Here is an 18284-nt window from a genome sequence, read left to right on the forward strand (position 1 = left end):
CTCTCTGGAAGACTCATACCAGAAGATGATCATCAAAAAACCTCCACAAAGATCCAGGTGATGCTGCAGTTGTAGCTGCATCCATCCCACCGTTTCCTGGATTTGACATTGGAATGAAGAAGGAGGTATCTAAGTTGGCATGCGCATACAGTAAAACAACAAATTTGACTGGATCTATACTGTTGGAACTCAACCAAGAATTAGGGGAAGTGCAAGTTGTAGCGCTCCAAAATCTTACAACTACAGACTATCTACGGTTAAAAGAACATATGGGATGTGAACAGATCCCAGAAATGGTTGCTTTAATTTGTCTGATTTCTCTCAGACTGTTCAAGTACAGTTGGACAATATCCATCATATCATAGATAAATTTTCACAAATGCCTAGGGTGCCTAACTGGTTTTCTTGGCTTCACTGGAGATGGCTGGTAATTATAGATCTGCTTTGATTATGTAACTGTATTCCTATTATATTAATGTGTGTGTGCAATTTAGTTAGTAGTTTAAAACCTATACATGCTTAAGTTACTCTACAAGAAGATATGTCAAAGAAATAATCAATCCTCCCGTGTTTTCTTCCATCTGCTACCTCTATAGCTTTTCTTCTTCCTTCCTAATTACAACCCTTAAATAGATTTCGTGCCTCATATCGAATTTACCAAGTATTATAATTCCTCCAAGTGGCAAAGATACCTCAAGACAAGTGCTGGGCATAGAAGCCACAGGGCCTAAATCTGCAAAGAAGTAAAAAGCTAACCTTTTCAAACAATATGGCTTCTCTCTCATTTACCAACTTTACATCTCCCTGTATGGCCCCGGAAGATGACTGGTTAGCCAGAGACGGGTAAGATTCCTCAAGGGAGGAACAACCTAAGACAGGCACAGTCGCAGGGGTGCCATCAGGTGAGAAATTGGGGATCAACAGTGGTGAAGCTTAGAACCTCACCCCCCATTTTGAGAGAAATCTTCTGCATCCGTGGATGTTTTAATGCCCTTGTCTAGCTTGGATTAACACATAGTCTACAGGCACACACCTGATCATCTACAATTGCTCTCTTACAACACTAAACTATGTTTTCTACCTTTATCTTGCATCTACCTACCACTTCAGCATTTTATTAAAAATAAAAATAAGAATAATAATAAAGGGAGAAATGTGGGATCCACATATAAATCAAGTATAAAAATCAAACGAATATTTGTATTTGACCTGATTGTTTATAGTTCATAATGCGTGATCAAAACCGAAAGTTTCTGTCATGACTGCCCTTGTACTGTTCACCATGTAAGAACTCATTCACTATGTAAGAATTTGTTCTCCATGTAAGAACTTGTTCGTTATGCTTCAGAAGATTGGAGACTGACAAGAATTAGGCTTGAGATGGATTAATGATTGTGCATTGAGTATTGACTCTCCTATGCAGAATTTTATTGTTGTTAACAACCATTTAATCTCTTGGACATAACACGAGCAACTTCTTCATGAACATATGTCCCCAGGCAAGGGAAACAAAAGCAAAAAAGAACAAGTTGGACTATATCAAACTAAAAAGCTTCTGTACAGCAAAGGACATCATCAGCAGGACAAAAAGACATCCTACAGTATGGGAGAATATATGCATAAATGACATATCCGATAAGGGGTTGACATCCAAATTATATAAAGAGTTCATGCACCTCAACAAACAAAAAGCAAATAAGCCAATTAAAAAATGGGCAGAGGAGCTGAACAGACACTTCTCCAAAGAAGAAACTCAGACGGCCAACAGGCACATGAAAAGATGCTCCACATTGCTAATCATCAGAGAAATGCAAATTAAAACCACAATGAGATACCACCTTACACCAGTTAGGATGGCCAACATCCAAAAGACAAACAACAGCAAATGTTGGCGAGGATGTGGAGAAAGGAGAACCCTCCTACACTGCTCGTGTAAATGTAAAATAGTTCAACCACTGTGGAAAGCAATATGGAGGTTCCTCAAAAAAATAAAAATAGAAATACCACTTGACCCAAGAATTCCACTCCTAGGAATTTACCCTAAGAATGCAGCAGCCCAGTTTGAAAAAGACATATGCACTCCTATGTTTACTATAGCACTATTTACAATAGCCAAGAAATGGAAACAACCTAAGTGTCCATCACTATATGAATGGATAAAGATGATGTGGTACATATACACAATGGAATACTATTCAGCCATAAGAAGAAAACAAATCCTACCATTTGCAACAACATGGATGGAACTGCAGGGTATTATGCTCAGTGAAATAAGCCAGGTGGAGAAAGAGAAGTACCAAATGATTTCACTCATCTGTGGAGTATAAGAACAAATCAGAAACTGAAGGAACAAAACAGCAGCAGACTCACAGAACCCAAGAATGGACTAACAGTTACCAAAGGAAAAGGGACTGGGGAGGATGGGTGGTAAGTGAGGGATAAGGGGAAATAGGGGCATTATGAGCACACATAATGTGTGTGTGGGTGCCACGGGGAAGGCAGTATAGCACAGAAAAGACAAGTAGTGATTTTACAGCATCTCACTACGCTGATGGACAGTGACCCCAGTAATGGGGTATGTGGTGGGGACTTGATCATACGGGGAGTCTAGTAACCATAATGTTTTTCATGTAGTTGTATATTAATGATAGCAAAATATGTATATATAAACTCAATAAAAATGCTATATATTTGGGAAGTCAACCTCAACTTTAAGGTCATGTATTTATTGTGAGAATATATTTACTACAGAAGTCTCCTATTATAACATGTACTTGTTAATATGTTAAGAAAATACTTGTTCAAAAGTTTCACTTTGAATAGTTTTTGGTTCCCCACTATCTATAACAGAACAGGAACATAGTTCAGGAAGTATCACTATTTCTAAACAAATACACACCAGTTTCCAGTAGATTTGTACTTAGCAGGGATTTTGCTACATTATCCTTGCAGCTTTGCATTTGTGCTAAGAAGGTTTTTTTTAGTGCAACAGAAGACAATTTTTTTGTTTTTTGGGTTTTTTTTTTTGCTTAATTCTGGGAAAAGGAAAACTTCCTCAATAATACATAAGTTTTAAGGTCATAAGTGAAACTTGTTATCTACTGATACCTGTGGATAGGACATCATATTATGTGCTATTTCCTTAGCTGGAAAAGTAGAGACAATAGTAGCCCTGACCACTTAAAGTCCTTTTTAGGATTCAATGAGAAATGTAGGTAAATTGCTAAACAGTACCCAAATTATAATTAAAGAATCAATAAATGTAAATTATTTCTGCACATTTTTCCACTTTCATGTCAATTACTATTTTATATAAATATTGCTCCACCACCTCCACTCTGCATTTTGCTACTTGGCATTTTGCTTAACCTGAATATAATGCAGGAATAAATTACTCAAGAAGTGCATAGAAGGGAGTACTAAGCCAGACTGGGCACAAGGAATAGCCAGCCTCCCCTGCTAGACCGGAAAATAACCAAAAAACTAGTGAACTTAAAAAATAAAATTTCTGTACGGCAGCAATAAGTAAGAAAGCTGAAGCCCAGAGTTTATGAGTGACTCGCCCAATGCTGGGCAGTTCTTTAGTGAATTGGCTATGCCTCCTCAGCTGAGAGCTGGAATCCAGGTCTCGAGATCCAGCCCATGAGCTCTCTCACTAGTTTATATGAACTCAATACACTAATCTAGGCTCTAAAGGGCTTTATCAAATTATAAGGCATGTTTCAATCTACTGTCTCTTTCTCAGTATGTCAACAAGACGTGAAACAATTTCAAACATCACTAAATACAGCCCACAGCCTATAAAATTTTTAAAGAGCCTTGGAGAATCAGAATTGAAGAGCGTATTCACAGGGACTACCGGATAAGTGCGGCTGGAAGAGATGCGGAGCTGGTTCAGAGTACCAAGTATCAGAAACTGTTAACGGAGGAGACAAGCTTTTACTCAGAAAGTAGGAAAACGTAAAAGGTAATTGGGCCACACAGTATCTACTCTTCTTGCTCACAGAGGGGCCCGACAAACAGCAGTACCTGGGGAGGAGATACCTACGGCATTTTGACATTGACAAAAGCACCACCACCGCTGGACAAACACCAACGATACCCACAACAGAACCTTCCGAGGGAAATGCTGGAGCCTGAAAAGCGCGGGCGAGCGGGCACTCGACGCTGTGTCACATTAACGCGGTCCGCCGGAAACACCCTCTCCGCGACAGGGGATCCGAGTGTATGCGGGGACTGGGGGAAGGGAGTCTACGCCTAGGACCGTAACCAGTCCCTGCCAGTGACCTCTCTCATGTCTCTGGCCACAACAGCTCCCTAGAGAGGAGCGCCAGAGCCGTCTCTGTATCCTCTGGATTTACGATCCCTAGATTTCTAGCCGGACCATTTGGGGAGGTGCTCTACATCTTATTTCCGGTGGCGGAGAGGTGCAGTTGCCATGGTAATTAAAGAAAGGCCGAGGTCTGTCGGCCGGCGGGGAGAGGATCTCGGAGTCTGCGAAGAGAATTGGCTGCGCTTCCTCTCGTGTGAGCTGAAGTTAGGTAGCAAACAGCTCAGTGTCTCTGTCTCTTCGCCCGCTTCGTCCCTCACTGTTGGCTGCCTTTTCTCTCATGTGCTTCTTTTACTTCTCTGTCATGCTAACGCTTGTCCATGTGTGTGCCTAACCTGTACATATAAATGTAGTTTTATGCCCAGAGGAATACAAAAATAGATGTTGCCCGAGATCCACAGTGAGCGTATTTCACTGTGTAGGGGACGCTGACTGGATGGCTCTGTTTTCACTCGGCCCTTTAGAAGCCGTAGGCGCTTTTTAACAGTTTATTTTTCTTGCTTTTGTGTGGTTGGTTATTTATGGAGCCGTTTGCTGCAATGTACTCTCTAGGCCCCTGTCTTGGTCTCGGGCTGGAGTTTTAAATGCAGGGGGTTGCCAGGCCCGAGGGATGCAATTATGTATTTATTTAAGCCTCAGTTTAGTCTCTCGTCGCAGAAAGGGAAAGAATAGAATTCCGGAACATTTCTGCGGTGGGATTTCCAGGTGAGGGAGTCACCTTATTTGACAAGAGTATTCGAGGACAGTCCTAAGAAAAATACTTAACATTTTTAAATGGATTGCTGCAAAATGAACATTCATTCTCCCTTCCTCACTGAAACAGTTTTCACTCACATTTGTGGGGAGATGCATTCACGCATATGTGTTTAAAACTCTGATGCTTAATTATAGTAATACCAATTTGCGGTAACCAGACTGTGACACCTCATCCCTGTGGGGGTCCTTCTAAATCTGGTGCAATATGAAAGTGTCAGGCAGGCGGTGTGTGTGTTATAAATAGGGTACTTCATCCATGATAAGCGATTATTATCTTTCTTTCCCAAGTGTAAAAGACCTATATAATTCAAGAAGGTGCAAGTGATTGAGGCCTCCTGAGTAAGAATCCAATGAGTCCTGAAGGGGACTCTACCTGTGTCGTTGTCTTGTTGAACTTGAAATATTCAATTTGTTAGGTTGGAATGTATTTTTAGAAGTCAAAGCTGTGTAAAATAATGTTGGAAGCTTTTAGACCACCAGCACAATTCAGTGCCGCACAGTAACTGCTGTACAAGAATCCTCCACTCAATAATAAAGAAGAAACTGTTATTGAAATTTACTGCCTTTTGCTCTTTACTACTGGATAGGTGACATCTCTGTTCCTCAATTTTCTTATCTGTAAAATGGACCAAAAATACCTGACTACTGCAGTAAGGATAAATCAACACATATGACAGTTCTTTAAGCTCTTAGGAGCAGAGATGCTGTATTAACCCAAAACATTGTTAGTAGTAATGAAACGATAAAATCTCATGGTAATGCTATAAATGGGATTTTTAAAATTTAGTCATTTAAAATGTGGGACTGCACTTTTGAGATGTTACTGAAATGACTGGTTGATCCTGCTTTGTAGAAGAATGCCAATCACATCATATCCAAATTCTCATTATTGTGGAGTTTCATTTTATCTACAGTTTATTAGCACTTACTATGTGCCCAACACTGTTCTATATGCTTCACATGTATTAACTTATTTCATCTTCATGACAACCCAGTGAAGAGTCTCTTACATAACTGTCCTCTTGTTTTGAGGGAATAGATGTGTGCTTTTCCATTGTCCATGATTCTTCTTTTGTATGGTCATCTTTGTTTTGGCTTTGTTTTTTAAAATTTGGCTTATTCTCACTTAACATATGGCAATTCAACCTTCTGCGTATTATAATGTTTGTCTTTTTTTTCCATTTACAAAAACTCTATCTTGATTTTTTCTCCCCTTTTGAAAAAAAAGGTAACATTTGCATATTAAAGGATTAACATTGACTAAAACAAATTTAAAATTATTTTCCAATAGAATGGCCATCAGTCCCAAAAGTGATGCAGCTTTCTTCATTCAGAAATCAGTGCTTTCAGAGAGTCCTCGAACAAAGAAATGTCCACTAACTGAAGAAGAGATATTTTATAAGAATTGTAGAGCTGCCTACTTAACTGTTTTCAAAAGCAGCTTAGACAACATCATTTCTAAAGATCAACTTTACTTAGGTAAAAGGTTTTTTAATTTTAAGTATTTTGCCTTATTAACTGAAAGTTAAAAGATCAGAAAGACTGGAATTAGAATTACATTGTTGAATCATCCCAATTTCTTAGTGAAGCTTAAGCAGTGGAACTACATTATGGTATTATGCCGTTGTTTATAGTTACATATTCTATGAGCTTCAAAATAAAACTTTCAATGTTTACACAAATTATGTTAGTATTTTTAAAGCTTCCATCAATTACTTAAAAATATTTTTTTATTCTCATTTTTATACCTAAAGATTTATAATAATAGAATTAAAACACTTTTAGCATCTGAATTACTAGCCTAAATGTGACCTATATTGGAGATAATGTAAAGATTATATAAAAAATGGTTTGAATAACTGTAAAAGAGAACTATTAGCAAAGAAGTGAAATTGTAAGAGATTAAGAATTCTGGTTTTTGTTTTTGTTTGATTTAGTTTGGTTTATGTGGGTGGGGATTATTTGGATTTTTTTGCTTCTGTCCATTATCTCATCTTAAATTACTCTCTGCTGCAAATATCCCCCAAACCAATGAATTTGGTCATTTCCAGGAATGTAAGTCACTTGTAGATCTTTTGTTTGAGAGAATGGTTAACAACAATATCTGATAACACTGAATACTCATTTTATTAGGCTAATTTCATTAAGACTAATAGACTTTATGAGTAGAGAAACTGAATTATTTTGAGAACTATAAAAGCAATTTCCTTAGGTAAAAAATCTGACATGTTTGTAACAATGTCTTCAGTTTATATGCAATAAGATCCTCTATTTGAGGAAATCCATTATGAGGAATATGAAACTTGGAAAGATTAAAATACTGATTTTATTATAAACTATAATTTTAAATTTTTTCTCTTTATTTTTTTGAAAATAGGCTGAGATCTGAATCTCAATTTAAATGTTCAACATCCCTTCCACTACTCTGGCTTTAAGTTTGTGAATCAGTGAATATGTAATACTAAGTGCTGAGTCTTACAAAATTATCTGGGAAGATAATGTAGTGTTTTTCTTGTCCTTGTTACATACACTTTTAGTTTTAGGGTGGAATATTTTTTTGTAACATTGTAATGATTGATTTCAGATAATCTAGATTTTTAAAAACTAGTGTGAATCAGTCTCTTTCTTACTAGTGTCTTTCATCTATATCCTTCTGCCACTTATGCACATAACATGTGATTTGACATGACATTTCAATGTCAGATTGAACACTATCATTACCAGAGCTTTAGAGGTCCTTTTTCGCCAACTCAGAAATAGTACAGGTGTTGCAGACTTGTATCAAAGCTTAAAGTAAACCCTGGCAAAGATCAGTATCATGGCGTAAACCTTTAAACACGTATTGTTATATAATGTTTTAACTGTTATCAGACTCAAAAGGCTCCCACTAATTCTAAAACCAGAGATTAAAGTCAATAGTTGTTAAGTTATATCTATTTCTTAGATATGGAAACGTGTGCTTACTGAGTACCTGTTTTTGCATAATTAATTTTATTCTGAGAAAGTTGTTCTGTAATTAACAGTACATTTAAAAGATAATTTGTTATTGAAATAGCCAACAAGTGTATGCTGAGCTGCCACTTGTGGGAGTTACATACCTATTTCCCCAAAGCTGGACAGAAAATAGCATTTTCTTTCAAATGGACTTGTGACTTCAAACCACAACTTCATCTGGGTCTTATCTGTCCTCCCAGTTTTTAAAGGGTGGACTTTGGCTGGGGAATGGAACCCTAAAATGCATATGCCTTTTTCCTGATTCTCTTAGCAGATGAATTATGGTATTGTCTTTTTATATACTAGGCAAGATACTTATCTGTTATTCCTGGGGCAGCATGGTAATCAAGGCCTTTGTCTACATCCAAAATAAACCTGTAGAAATAGAGCAATTATATTTTCTCCATTGCTACAAATTTCACAAAGGCTTTCTGGCTGAATGGAAGGTGGCAATTAATTATAGCTACAACTTTTGTTAACTCTGAAAGTTATGCATCTCTTTTTTGCTAAAGCTCTGTAGGTATGATGCACTGGCATAATCTGGAGAATGGGAACATTTCTCTTAGTCTATGGACTTCTAATATGTTATTACCATAAATCATAACCACAGGTGGCAATTCTACAAAGAAATAAGAAATTCGTACCTCTGGAAAAAAAAGAACACTGCCTTATGCTTGTACATATTAATAATCTATATAATACACTCACAAATATCTATATTTATTGCCCTGATCTGGTTTCTCTTTCCTTGAGGATATTTCTTTAGTTAAATTGTTTTATATGAATTAGTCTTTACTACATTAAATAGTAGACTATCTTGGATATCATTTTTTTAGTGTTCATTCACATATATGGATCTTGTGAAATTTCACCTAGATAGTTGGAAATACCCAATGCAGCTTTTATAATAGAAGCTGGAGGTACAAATCAGGACAGTTATACCTTTTAAAATGCTGATAATTCCTTCTATAGTGCTTAGAAAACTTACCATTGGTTCATTTTAGATGTTAAGTCTTAATATGCAGAGATTTATTTGAAAATTACCAAGTTACTCCAATTCAACTGTACAAAATATCTAAAATTCTTTAAAACCATTATATTTTGGTGTGATATGACATATGCAAATATACAAAGTCTTTTTCGCATCATAATTCTTTGCCTTTCATAGGTACAAGAACATGGCTTTTAAAATAAGAATCTCTTATGAATAATTGGTTATGGGACGATTTTTAAATGTTCTGGTTAAAAATGAAAAACAGTTTGACCGTTCATCTCTAAATAGTCTTCCCTCAAAAGATGCTGACATTCTTGATTTTTAGCAGGACCATAACTATGAGTAGATACTTTCTGTGCATTTTTTTGACACTTGGAACATGATTAATGTTCTCAAAGCTCTAGTATCTAGTAATGATGAGTATTTTAGGTACCATTGCTTGTTAGCAGTATTACTCTCAAACTATTGATTTTCTCATTTCATTAAGCTAAAAAGTACTAATTTATGTTATTGTGTTATTCTTATGTCTCAAAATAATTAAATGGATGGTTGTTTTTAACTTTTTTTTCCTCTAGGCATTCTTTCTCAGTGAATCAGATATTATCAGTTAATTGAACTATGTAGGTTGAGAACCAACTGTGGAAACATCTATTTAATTCTGGCATTAATAAGTCAAGAATCTTTAGCTGGTAACATACACACACACACACACACACACACACACACACACACACACACACACACATACATACACATTTTAATTTTTGAAAGTCACGCACATACTGATAGCACTAAATTATCAACACCAAAGGTATGTGTATACTCCTATATAGTATTGTAATATATAATGATTTCAAGAAAAAATACACTTAAATATCAATTCCAATTGTTACCATAACAAATAATACTTGTTTTATTGGGCAGCTCTTCAGCATGCAGGAAGAAATCCATCCAAAAAGATCATTAATAAGTATTGGACTCCTCAAACTGCCAAACTGAATTTTGATGATTTTTGTATAATTTTAAGGAAGGAAAAACCTACTTCAAAAGCAGAACTGCTGGAATCATTTAAGCAATTAGATGTAAATGACGATGGCTCTATTTTACACACTGACCTTTATAAACTTCTAACAAAGGTAAGGTCTGTAGAATATGCGTATTTTGCAAAACAACTTGGATCTAGCATTGGCTATCAAAGTCCACATTAAAATAACTATTTCATTAGCAAGTGAAGTGAATCATATGTATTGTTTATAAAGTACTTAAGGATCCTTCTTGGTGGAAGGTGCTTTATAATAAAAGATAAAGTATAAAATTGAGCCCATGTTGCAAAGTTACTTGTGCTTCCTTGCAACTATTTCCTGCCCAGAATTCTTTGTAAATCAGTGATACAGTCATATGTGATAAGTAAAAGAGAAACAAAGTATAAATGGGATTAGGAATCCTTTTGTTCTCTTGGTACAATATGAGAAAATATCATTACTCTTAATTCAATAGTAGTTATTACTGGATGTATGATATATATTAAAATTTAGTAAACTGAAAGCACACTTCTACAAAATTGAATGAAAGTGTGAAATTTTACCTAACAGTTTTATTCTTGCTTGCATAATATTCATTTTTAGATTTGTGATGAAACCATCTATTCAGACTTACTTGTAGAAAAGATTAAAATGAATTTCCACTTTCCACATGCATAAAAAGTGATACCATGTTGCTTCAAAACAAATCTTGTTTTTTCAGAGAGGTGAGAAGATGACTCAAGAAGAAGTAAATGCCATAATAAATTTGGCTGATGTAAATGCTGATGGCAGATTTGACTACATGAAGGTACATAATGCTCATATTGATGTAAATTTGCTTACTATGTAGGAGACATAGTTTTAAAGGGGCACATCTTTTTCGTATTGACAATGGAATACTTAATATATTATGTACTAATTGTACTTGAAATTTAATCTCTTCAGTCCCACAATTGTAAGCTGATATCTATGTTAAAAATAATATAACTTATGTTAAAATATATGCATATGGACATATACACATGACACATGCAAACATAGAGACTCACCTCAGAAATATGCCTTTTCTGGGGTAGAAGAATCATAAAAATTATTTAGGACAAATGGAAGTCTACATGTCTTATAAAAAATAATAAATCAACTCTCTTTGTGTAACATTTTATTTTCTCTCAGAGTATGACCTCATTGAATCATGGCTACATTTCACCAGGTCACTTGAGGGTGGTCAATCTGATTCAAGAAAATAACATGACTAACCTAGCTTACTAGGAAATATATTCTTCAATCAGTCTATCCATTGCCTACTAATGTGCATTTGCCTTCTCCCAAATGTATGATTGAATGTTTTACCAACTGGGCTACTTTTTTATTTCCTATAGTTTTGTAAATTATATATGACAACCAATGAGCAATGTCTTAAAACTACTCTAGAAAAACTGGAGACTGACAGTAAATTGAGGTGTCAACGGTTTGGAAGCCACATTGAAGTGTCTCCTGAAAGGGACCCATTACCAATAACAAAATCGCCTAGAATCATAAGAAAAACTGATCAGGAAATATTCTCAAGTAAAGGTATTTACTTTTGACACAGAATTTCTTGATCAAGATGGAGGGTCATATTCAAGTAAGTTTTTCCTTCTATCTTGACTTACCAGTGATAAAACAAATGAGAATCCAACTTCTGTTAGCTACCGTTTCTAGACTCTAAGCTGTAAAAATCTGTTGAAGTAAAATTTTATTGCGGAACTTGACTTGGCTATACTCATTATATTTTATTAAAACTAAAATTTCAGGCTAAAAAGTGACATATTGAAATAAAGAATCTTATTAGTAGCCCATAAATTAGGGACCATTAAAGCCTGATAAATATAAAACTTTGGATTTTATTTCAATAGGAGGAACAAAGAGAATGAAATTAACACACACACCTTTTATACTACACAGTGTTTAGAAACAAATTTTCTAACCAAATAACTATTATTTGTTACAGGTGACACCAGGAGTTCTTTACTGACAACAACGAGGAAATTCAAAACGTCAGTTTCCTTCACAATTACCATGAGTGCTAATAGTAACCAAAACTCAAAGTTAACTGAGCCTAACTCAATAAAGGTATAGTATTTTAAATTAGTAAATATGGCTTTTTCTGAAAATAAAATTGGTATTGTTTATTAATAACTATTTTGTGTTTACAGAGAACCAGTAAAATTATGAAGTAATTCTTTGAGGTTTTTCTGGGGATTGCAGCATTTCTGCTTAGAAGCCAATTGTAACACTTTTTAAGTGACTGAGAGTATATTATTAAAAGGTCTTTAGTTTGAAAATGATGACTCTTAAGTTTTCTAACTTGATGAGTATATTATCTAATTATGTACTTTGCCAAGCATTTTTTTGTTTTGTTTAATGAATACTTTCTATAGGTGTTTCTTATAAGTAAATCATTCATTCAATATCAATTCCTATGAAAGACAACAAAGACACTTTGCTAAGTCAATATTTGTAGAGTGTTAATATTGATCTTCTTCTTTTGTTTTCCCTTTCTAGACTCAACCTTTACTAGTTTTCTTTCAACAGAAAATAATAGCTACAGAAATATAAAACATTAACTGGAAACTGCTAGGATACATTAAAAATGTGTACCTAGAGACCTCTGTAAAAGGGGGAAAAATGGTTATGACCACATACTATAACTGCTGTTAGAAAACTGAACTGATTGTTCTCAAGAGCTACATTTTTGTTTCAAATAACAACTCTGTATTTGTTATTGAACTCTGAAGTCCCTTATATCTTTAAATTGCTAGACAGTGACATTTGTTCTATATTAAAATTTTAAAACATTATCTCCAAGGAATTCCGTTCCAACTGTTTTAGGAATCTATATACCCTAAGCAATTTGGTGTGCATGTCCAACATGTTCATGTACAATATTTAGTGTTCCAGCAATATTGTTTTCCACCAATGGAAGCTCCTTTGTATTTTGCAACTAAATTAAATGCTAATAAAATTAACTTAGTTAAGTATTTGTGGTTTATCTGATTCAAAAGTGTAAGTAGACATAATTTTAGCCAGCACAGAGATAAATACTAATATATATTAATATATATTACTAATATTACATTAACTAATATGTACTAATATTATATTAAGACCATAATAAGACTTTTACTCAGTGTCATGCTCTTGTTAAATGGGCCCATACCAATACAATTCCTTTAATGTAGTTCAGCTCAACAAATATTTAGTAAAAAGGTAATGTATGCCAGCTATTTTCTCAGTGTAAAATGTGTGCCTTGGATCAAAAAATAATTTTCATTTGCTTATTAACAATATACCAAGATAGTGTGGCATACTATTTCATTTATTCAAGAAGTATTTATTGAATAATTACTCTGTGCAAAGTACTATTCTAGGTGCTAAGAGCTTAAGAATTTGGGATTAGAGACCTGTGCTTGAATCTTAGCTTAATAATTTGTAACCTTTGGTAAATTAGTCTGCAGCCATTCTGAGTTTCCATATCTATAAATTGGGAATAATTAGATTTAGTATGTTTTTGAAAGATTTGAATTATTTAGCACATATAAAGCATTTAGCAGTGTGCTGTGGACAATAATCATAGTTATGTTAATAAATACTAGTGTTAATATTACTGTAGAACTAAGAAATGACTGTAGGTCTTTATATGGGAATCACATGATGAAAGTTTAGTTTCAGAAAAGTTATTCTACTATTGTATATTGTGTATGGAGACCTCAAATTAGGGAGACTATCTGAGAGGCTGATAGACTTACCCATGTATAAAGCTATGACAGCTAGGCCTAGGGTCTAACGGCCAAAGCCAAAATTAGTCTGTAGGCCATGGTGATTGTATAACAAAAGACTACTTAAATTTTGCATCCAAGCTATCGAAAGCAGGGAATGGTGGTGATGATAACTGGAAATTAGGTAAAAGGTACTAAGAGAATTTAATGATCAAAAGAAGATGACATACTGTCAACTTTTAAATTCTGTGACTTTGATATAAAATTTAATGTCTTTTGGAAATACTTCATAGACTTCATGTTACTTACCTGACTTTTTATATCCTATTTCTGATCTCAACATTGCCCACTGTTGTTTAACTATCTGATATTTCTTAGATGAGCTGAATTGATTTTTTAAAAACCCATGATCCTTTTGTTATTCAGCAGGATTCAGTTCTTTGCATTGTATATATTTCTTAAATTTCATAACGACTCTGAGAAGTACTTGGTTATAAATATAGTTATTGAATAACTTGTTTTAATATAGATTGATAGGATAAGTTACTAAAAGAATTGTTAAATTAATTTTCTTCAAATACTTTGAATCTATTTTAAACAAATTTGAGTATTTCAATTTCATGTGGAGTAAGAAAGGAGGGAATTGAGACAGAGAAGGGTCTTTTCAGAAATTAGAAAATTATTGTAATGGGGTATGCATAAGCCAGATTTTAAGCCATAAATCCACACAATTGGTAAAGCACCACCTGAATTACATGAGGAAAATAAGACCCTTATAATGAGGGACTATACATGTATTACTCTCTGTAAACCAAAATAAGGTACTGTATCACTATCCTTTTTTAATCCTGAATTCTTTCCACTTGCTTAGGTTTTTGTAATACACAAGGAGTGCCAGAAATTTTTGTTTGAGAGAGGAATAGCTTTAATTGACAATCATGACTAGAATTAGAGAAGGCCCCAAACTATCCGTTGTAAACTCTAGACTCAATATTTCCCATATCCAGACTCCTAGTTAGAATATGCCTACATATGTTTTACACATATTTCTATGTATATGTATGATACGAATATATTGTGCAACACATATATGTCTATGTGTATAAAACAATACAAATATAAACATTTTAACCTTGAAATAGTGGTCTAACAATTTTTGTGAAAACTTTTCTATTGTTCCAATAGTTTCTTCTATTTTCAAAATGTTGATCAATTCAACTTGTCACTTAAATGTCTATCATTTCAGTGGATAGCAAATGAATAGAATTCATGATTAAAAAAAGAGTAGTGACACAGTACCTTTTTTTGGTCTATAGAGAGTAATATATGTATAATCCCTAAAAGGGTCTTATTTCCCTCCTGTAATTCAGGTCCTTCAATTGAGAAGTTGACAAGTTACCAATTTTTCCCTTTAAAAATAATCTATTTAACCATTTATTTTCAAGTATGTACAGTTTATGCTTCTTTAATAACAAAAAGTTCAATAACTGTTTACCTAATGAAAAGCAAATAACTTTCTAATAGGCTATTTAAATAGGATGTCTTTATACAAAATGACAGTGATGATGATATTGATAATGATATATAAGTTCCTCCTCTAAGTCTATAGCAGATCTACTGCTTTAATAATTCTACCTCACCTAAAACTTTAATAATAATATGAAATTGTATGTCAAAAATTATGTTCTCTACAGGAGTCTAAGAAAAATGTAGCTTTACTCTTACAAGTTTTTTGATAGCTAAATTTTTAACATTTCTAGTTTTAATTTTTGATGTTCAATATTTCCTTATAGATTGTGAATGAAAATAAAATTTGTATATGACAGATAAATGAATTAACAGTTTTCCTTTTATAGGAATTTACCTGAATTGGTAGAATATAGCACCACCTAATGCCCTATGTTAGAATTACAAGCTACTATTTTATTCCTGTTTTATTGTAAAAAATTATATCATATATGTAATTTCTTACTCCATTATTCTAAATTATTTAAAAACGCAACCTTCTTCCATTTTTATCATAATATTCAAACCATCAAGTTAATCTATAATCCTTTCAAATTGATTTATTTGAATGAGCCACCCAATTTGTCAGTACTTTTTTCTTTTTTTTTTTCTTTTTATTTATTATTATTATTATTTTTTTTAGAGGGCATCTCTCATATTTATTGATCAAATGGTTGTTAACAACAATAAAATTCAGTATAGGGAGGTCAATGCTCAATGTACAATCATTAATCCATCTCAATTACTTTTTTCTTTTAATTCATAACATTTTAGTCTAGGTCCTAGAGAAAAGGTTTTGTGTGATTGACAGTCTGTTTGTTTTAAAGGAAATTTAGGTTGAATAAACGTTGTGTGTCTTATAAGTCCCAGATCTTAAGAATGTGATTTTTTCCTTTTAAACAGGACAGCTATGAATTCTCTTAGTAATGGTATTTAGTATTCAAAATAATATCATTATTATATTGAAGTTTGCTTGATATAAATAATGTGGCATTTGTCCTACTTCTGTTCTATAATAGCTTTTCCTATCATTTTCCAGGTTTTTTAACCATGTATGATAGCATGCAGCTTGGCTATATTTCCAAGGAAACTTGTAAATTCCTTTCTACCTGTACTTTTCCTAGAACTGGAACTAAGGAAAGGCTGCTAATGAAAATGCTTAACTCACTTGCTAGCCAAATTTTATACAGGCATCTCCTGTATGCTCACTAACAGTGTACCAGGGAAAGTGCATTATTTTTTAGTTTCATTTAACATTTTTTAAAACTTGGGGTGGGGTGGGGGCTGCTACTCCCATGATTACAATACAAATTTAGGAAATTCTCCAGCTACTAAAATCTACAATTTTTAAAAAGAAAACCAGGTAATTGTTTACCATAATACTTCAATGTATAAATTCCAAATGATAGTGCTATATCATACTTTATTATAATAATTTCATAAGAATAAAGTTTCTTTAAATACTAGCTTTTTTAAAACTCATTGTAGATATTTAAGTGTGAAAAAGATCATTGTTGAATATAGCTAGTAGTTTGGAGAGAAAGTAAGGAGACCTAGTTTCTAGCTATGGTACTGCAATCAATGAGAATTGTTACAAGCATGTCATTTTATTTTTTAGACTTTCCTCAATCTAAAGAAAGATCTGGACTGGATTGCTTTTTAAGACTTCTACCTGTAGTAATTTGTAATTCTAAATTAGATACTATCCCTTACCATTTCCTCTGGGTAAATATAAAAAATACATTCATAAAATAGATGAAATGCCATCTGATAGTCAAAATTGATTGAAAGGAAAATATTTTAAATGTTTTCTGTTTGAGGCTAGAGTCTTAGTCTTAGTTCAAATTTTCTCAAAGAGTAACTTGTCTAAATACCATATGAGTACACCTTTCCTTTCTTCTCTGTAACAGTCATCGTTGTCCAAGGTCATGCTGATTATATTAAGACCAGCTGTCTTTGAGGTAATGTCAGCATCTGTTGTTAGTCTATAACGTATTCCCATCCAAGTGATTTACAAGGAAGCCAGTGAAAGTCTGTACACATTCCTACTCATCATTAATAGCTGAACTTGAACTTTTAGTTCAAGCCTAAGTTTGAACTTCATTGTGTTATAAAATTTTTCTATTTAGTACCCTGAGTGTATTTTCTTTCATATACATGACCTAGTGGTAAAAGCATTGATCCAAAAATCTTAGGTTCTAGACCTAATATTTCTACAAACACCTTGCAAAACTCTGAACCATATAACCTATGGGTATCTCAATTTCTTTTTATTAAAATGACTAATTTATCTCTACCCCATATTGCCTCATAGGGGTGTTATTGAACTATCATATATAATGACTTGTTTCTGTCATAGGCAATATACTTATGAAGATGAATTCCAATAATTTAAGGTCACATTTAATTTCTTAGAATTAAAAGTACGCATATCTTTTATAGCCCAAAGGTGTGACAAAATCTATGATTAATGACTGACTGAAAGCCTGAGTTCAGCAATAATGGTAATTTCTTAAAATTCAGTTTAAGAAGAAATCTCCAAGAAAAGATGAATATAAAAATAAAAAACTTAAATAAGTTGAAAAAGAAAAACTAAACTAAAATAGGAGGACAGAGAAAACACATTCATCAAAGCTTCAAAGGGTGGTCAATATGCAAAATAGTCAAAACAATTTGTTAAAATACATAGGAAAATGACCAAGTGTGCAATAGATCTATAGAGAAGAAAGGATGAATAGGCAGCTCAAACAAAAGAAGACAGAAATAATAAATATGATGGGGAATTGTTCAACCTTCTCATAATCAGAGAAATTCAAACTAATGCAAAAATTATTATGCAATCTTTTATTTATTACATCTTTTTATTACATCAATAATTAATGTAAAACTCATTACAATTAACATATATAAAATATATGAAATAC

General features: G+C 33.4%; 2 protein-coding genes across 10 annotated transcripts in view; one reads left to right on the top strand and one right to left on the bottom strand.

The window, feature by feature from the left end:
- The window catches only part of ITGB3BP (integrin subunit beta 3 binding protein), a 111142-nt gene extending 106939 nt beyond the window's left edge, over nt 1-4203 (bottom strand). Inside the window, exon 1 of one of the 3 annotated variants that reach the window (XM_073234066.1) lies at nt 4030-4192. In XM_073234066.1, coding sequence (XP_073090167.1) covers nt 4030-4061 — 32 coding nt within the window. In that variant the 5' untranslated portion in view covers nt 4062-4192. Of the gene's footprint in view, nt 1-4029 lie in introns of all 3 variants that reach the window. The other 2 variants (XM_037024292.2, XM_073234065.1) reach the window with 2 other exon arrangements.
- Nucleotides 4204-4278: 75 nt separating this feature from the next.
- EFCAB7 (EF-hand calcium binding domain 7) overlaps nt 4279-18284 on the top strand; it is a 55945-nt gene continuing 41939 nt past the window's right edge. The window contains exons 1-6 of one of the 7 annotated variants that reach the window (XR_012130192.1): nt 4279-4536; nt 6378-6565; nt 9999-10210; nt 10818-10904; nt 11476-11668; nt 12087-12208. Coding sequence is in view for 6 of the 7 variants with exons in the window: in XM_073234063.1 (XP_073090164.1) it covers nt 4439-4536; nt 6378-6565; nt 9999-10210; nt 10818-10904; nt 11476-11668; nt 12087-12208 (900 nt within the window). In the remaining variant the exon portion in view is untranslated. Of the gene's footprint in view, nt 4542-6377; nt 6566-9998; nt 10211-10817; nt 10905-11475; nt 11669-12086; nt 12209-18284 lie in introns of all 7 variants that reach the window. The other 6 variants (XM_073234063.1, XM_073234062.1, XM_017648463.3 and 3 more) reach the window with 6 other exon arrangements.

This window comes from Manis javanica, chromosome 4 (assembly GCF_040802235.1).
Source record: "Manis javanica isolate MJ-LG chromosome 4, MJ_LKY, whole genome shotgun sequence".
NCBI classification, from domain to species: Eukaryota; Metazoa; Chordata; class Mammalia; order Pholidota; family Manidae; genus Manis; species Manis javanica.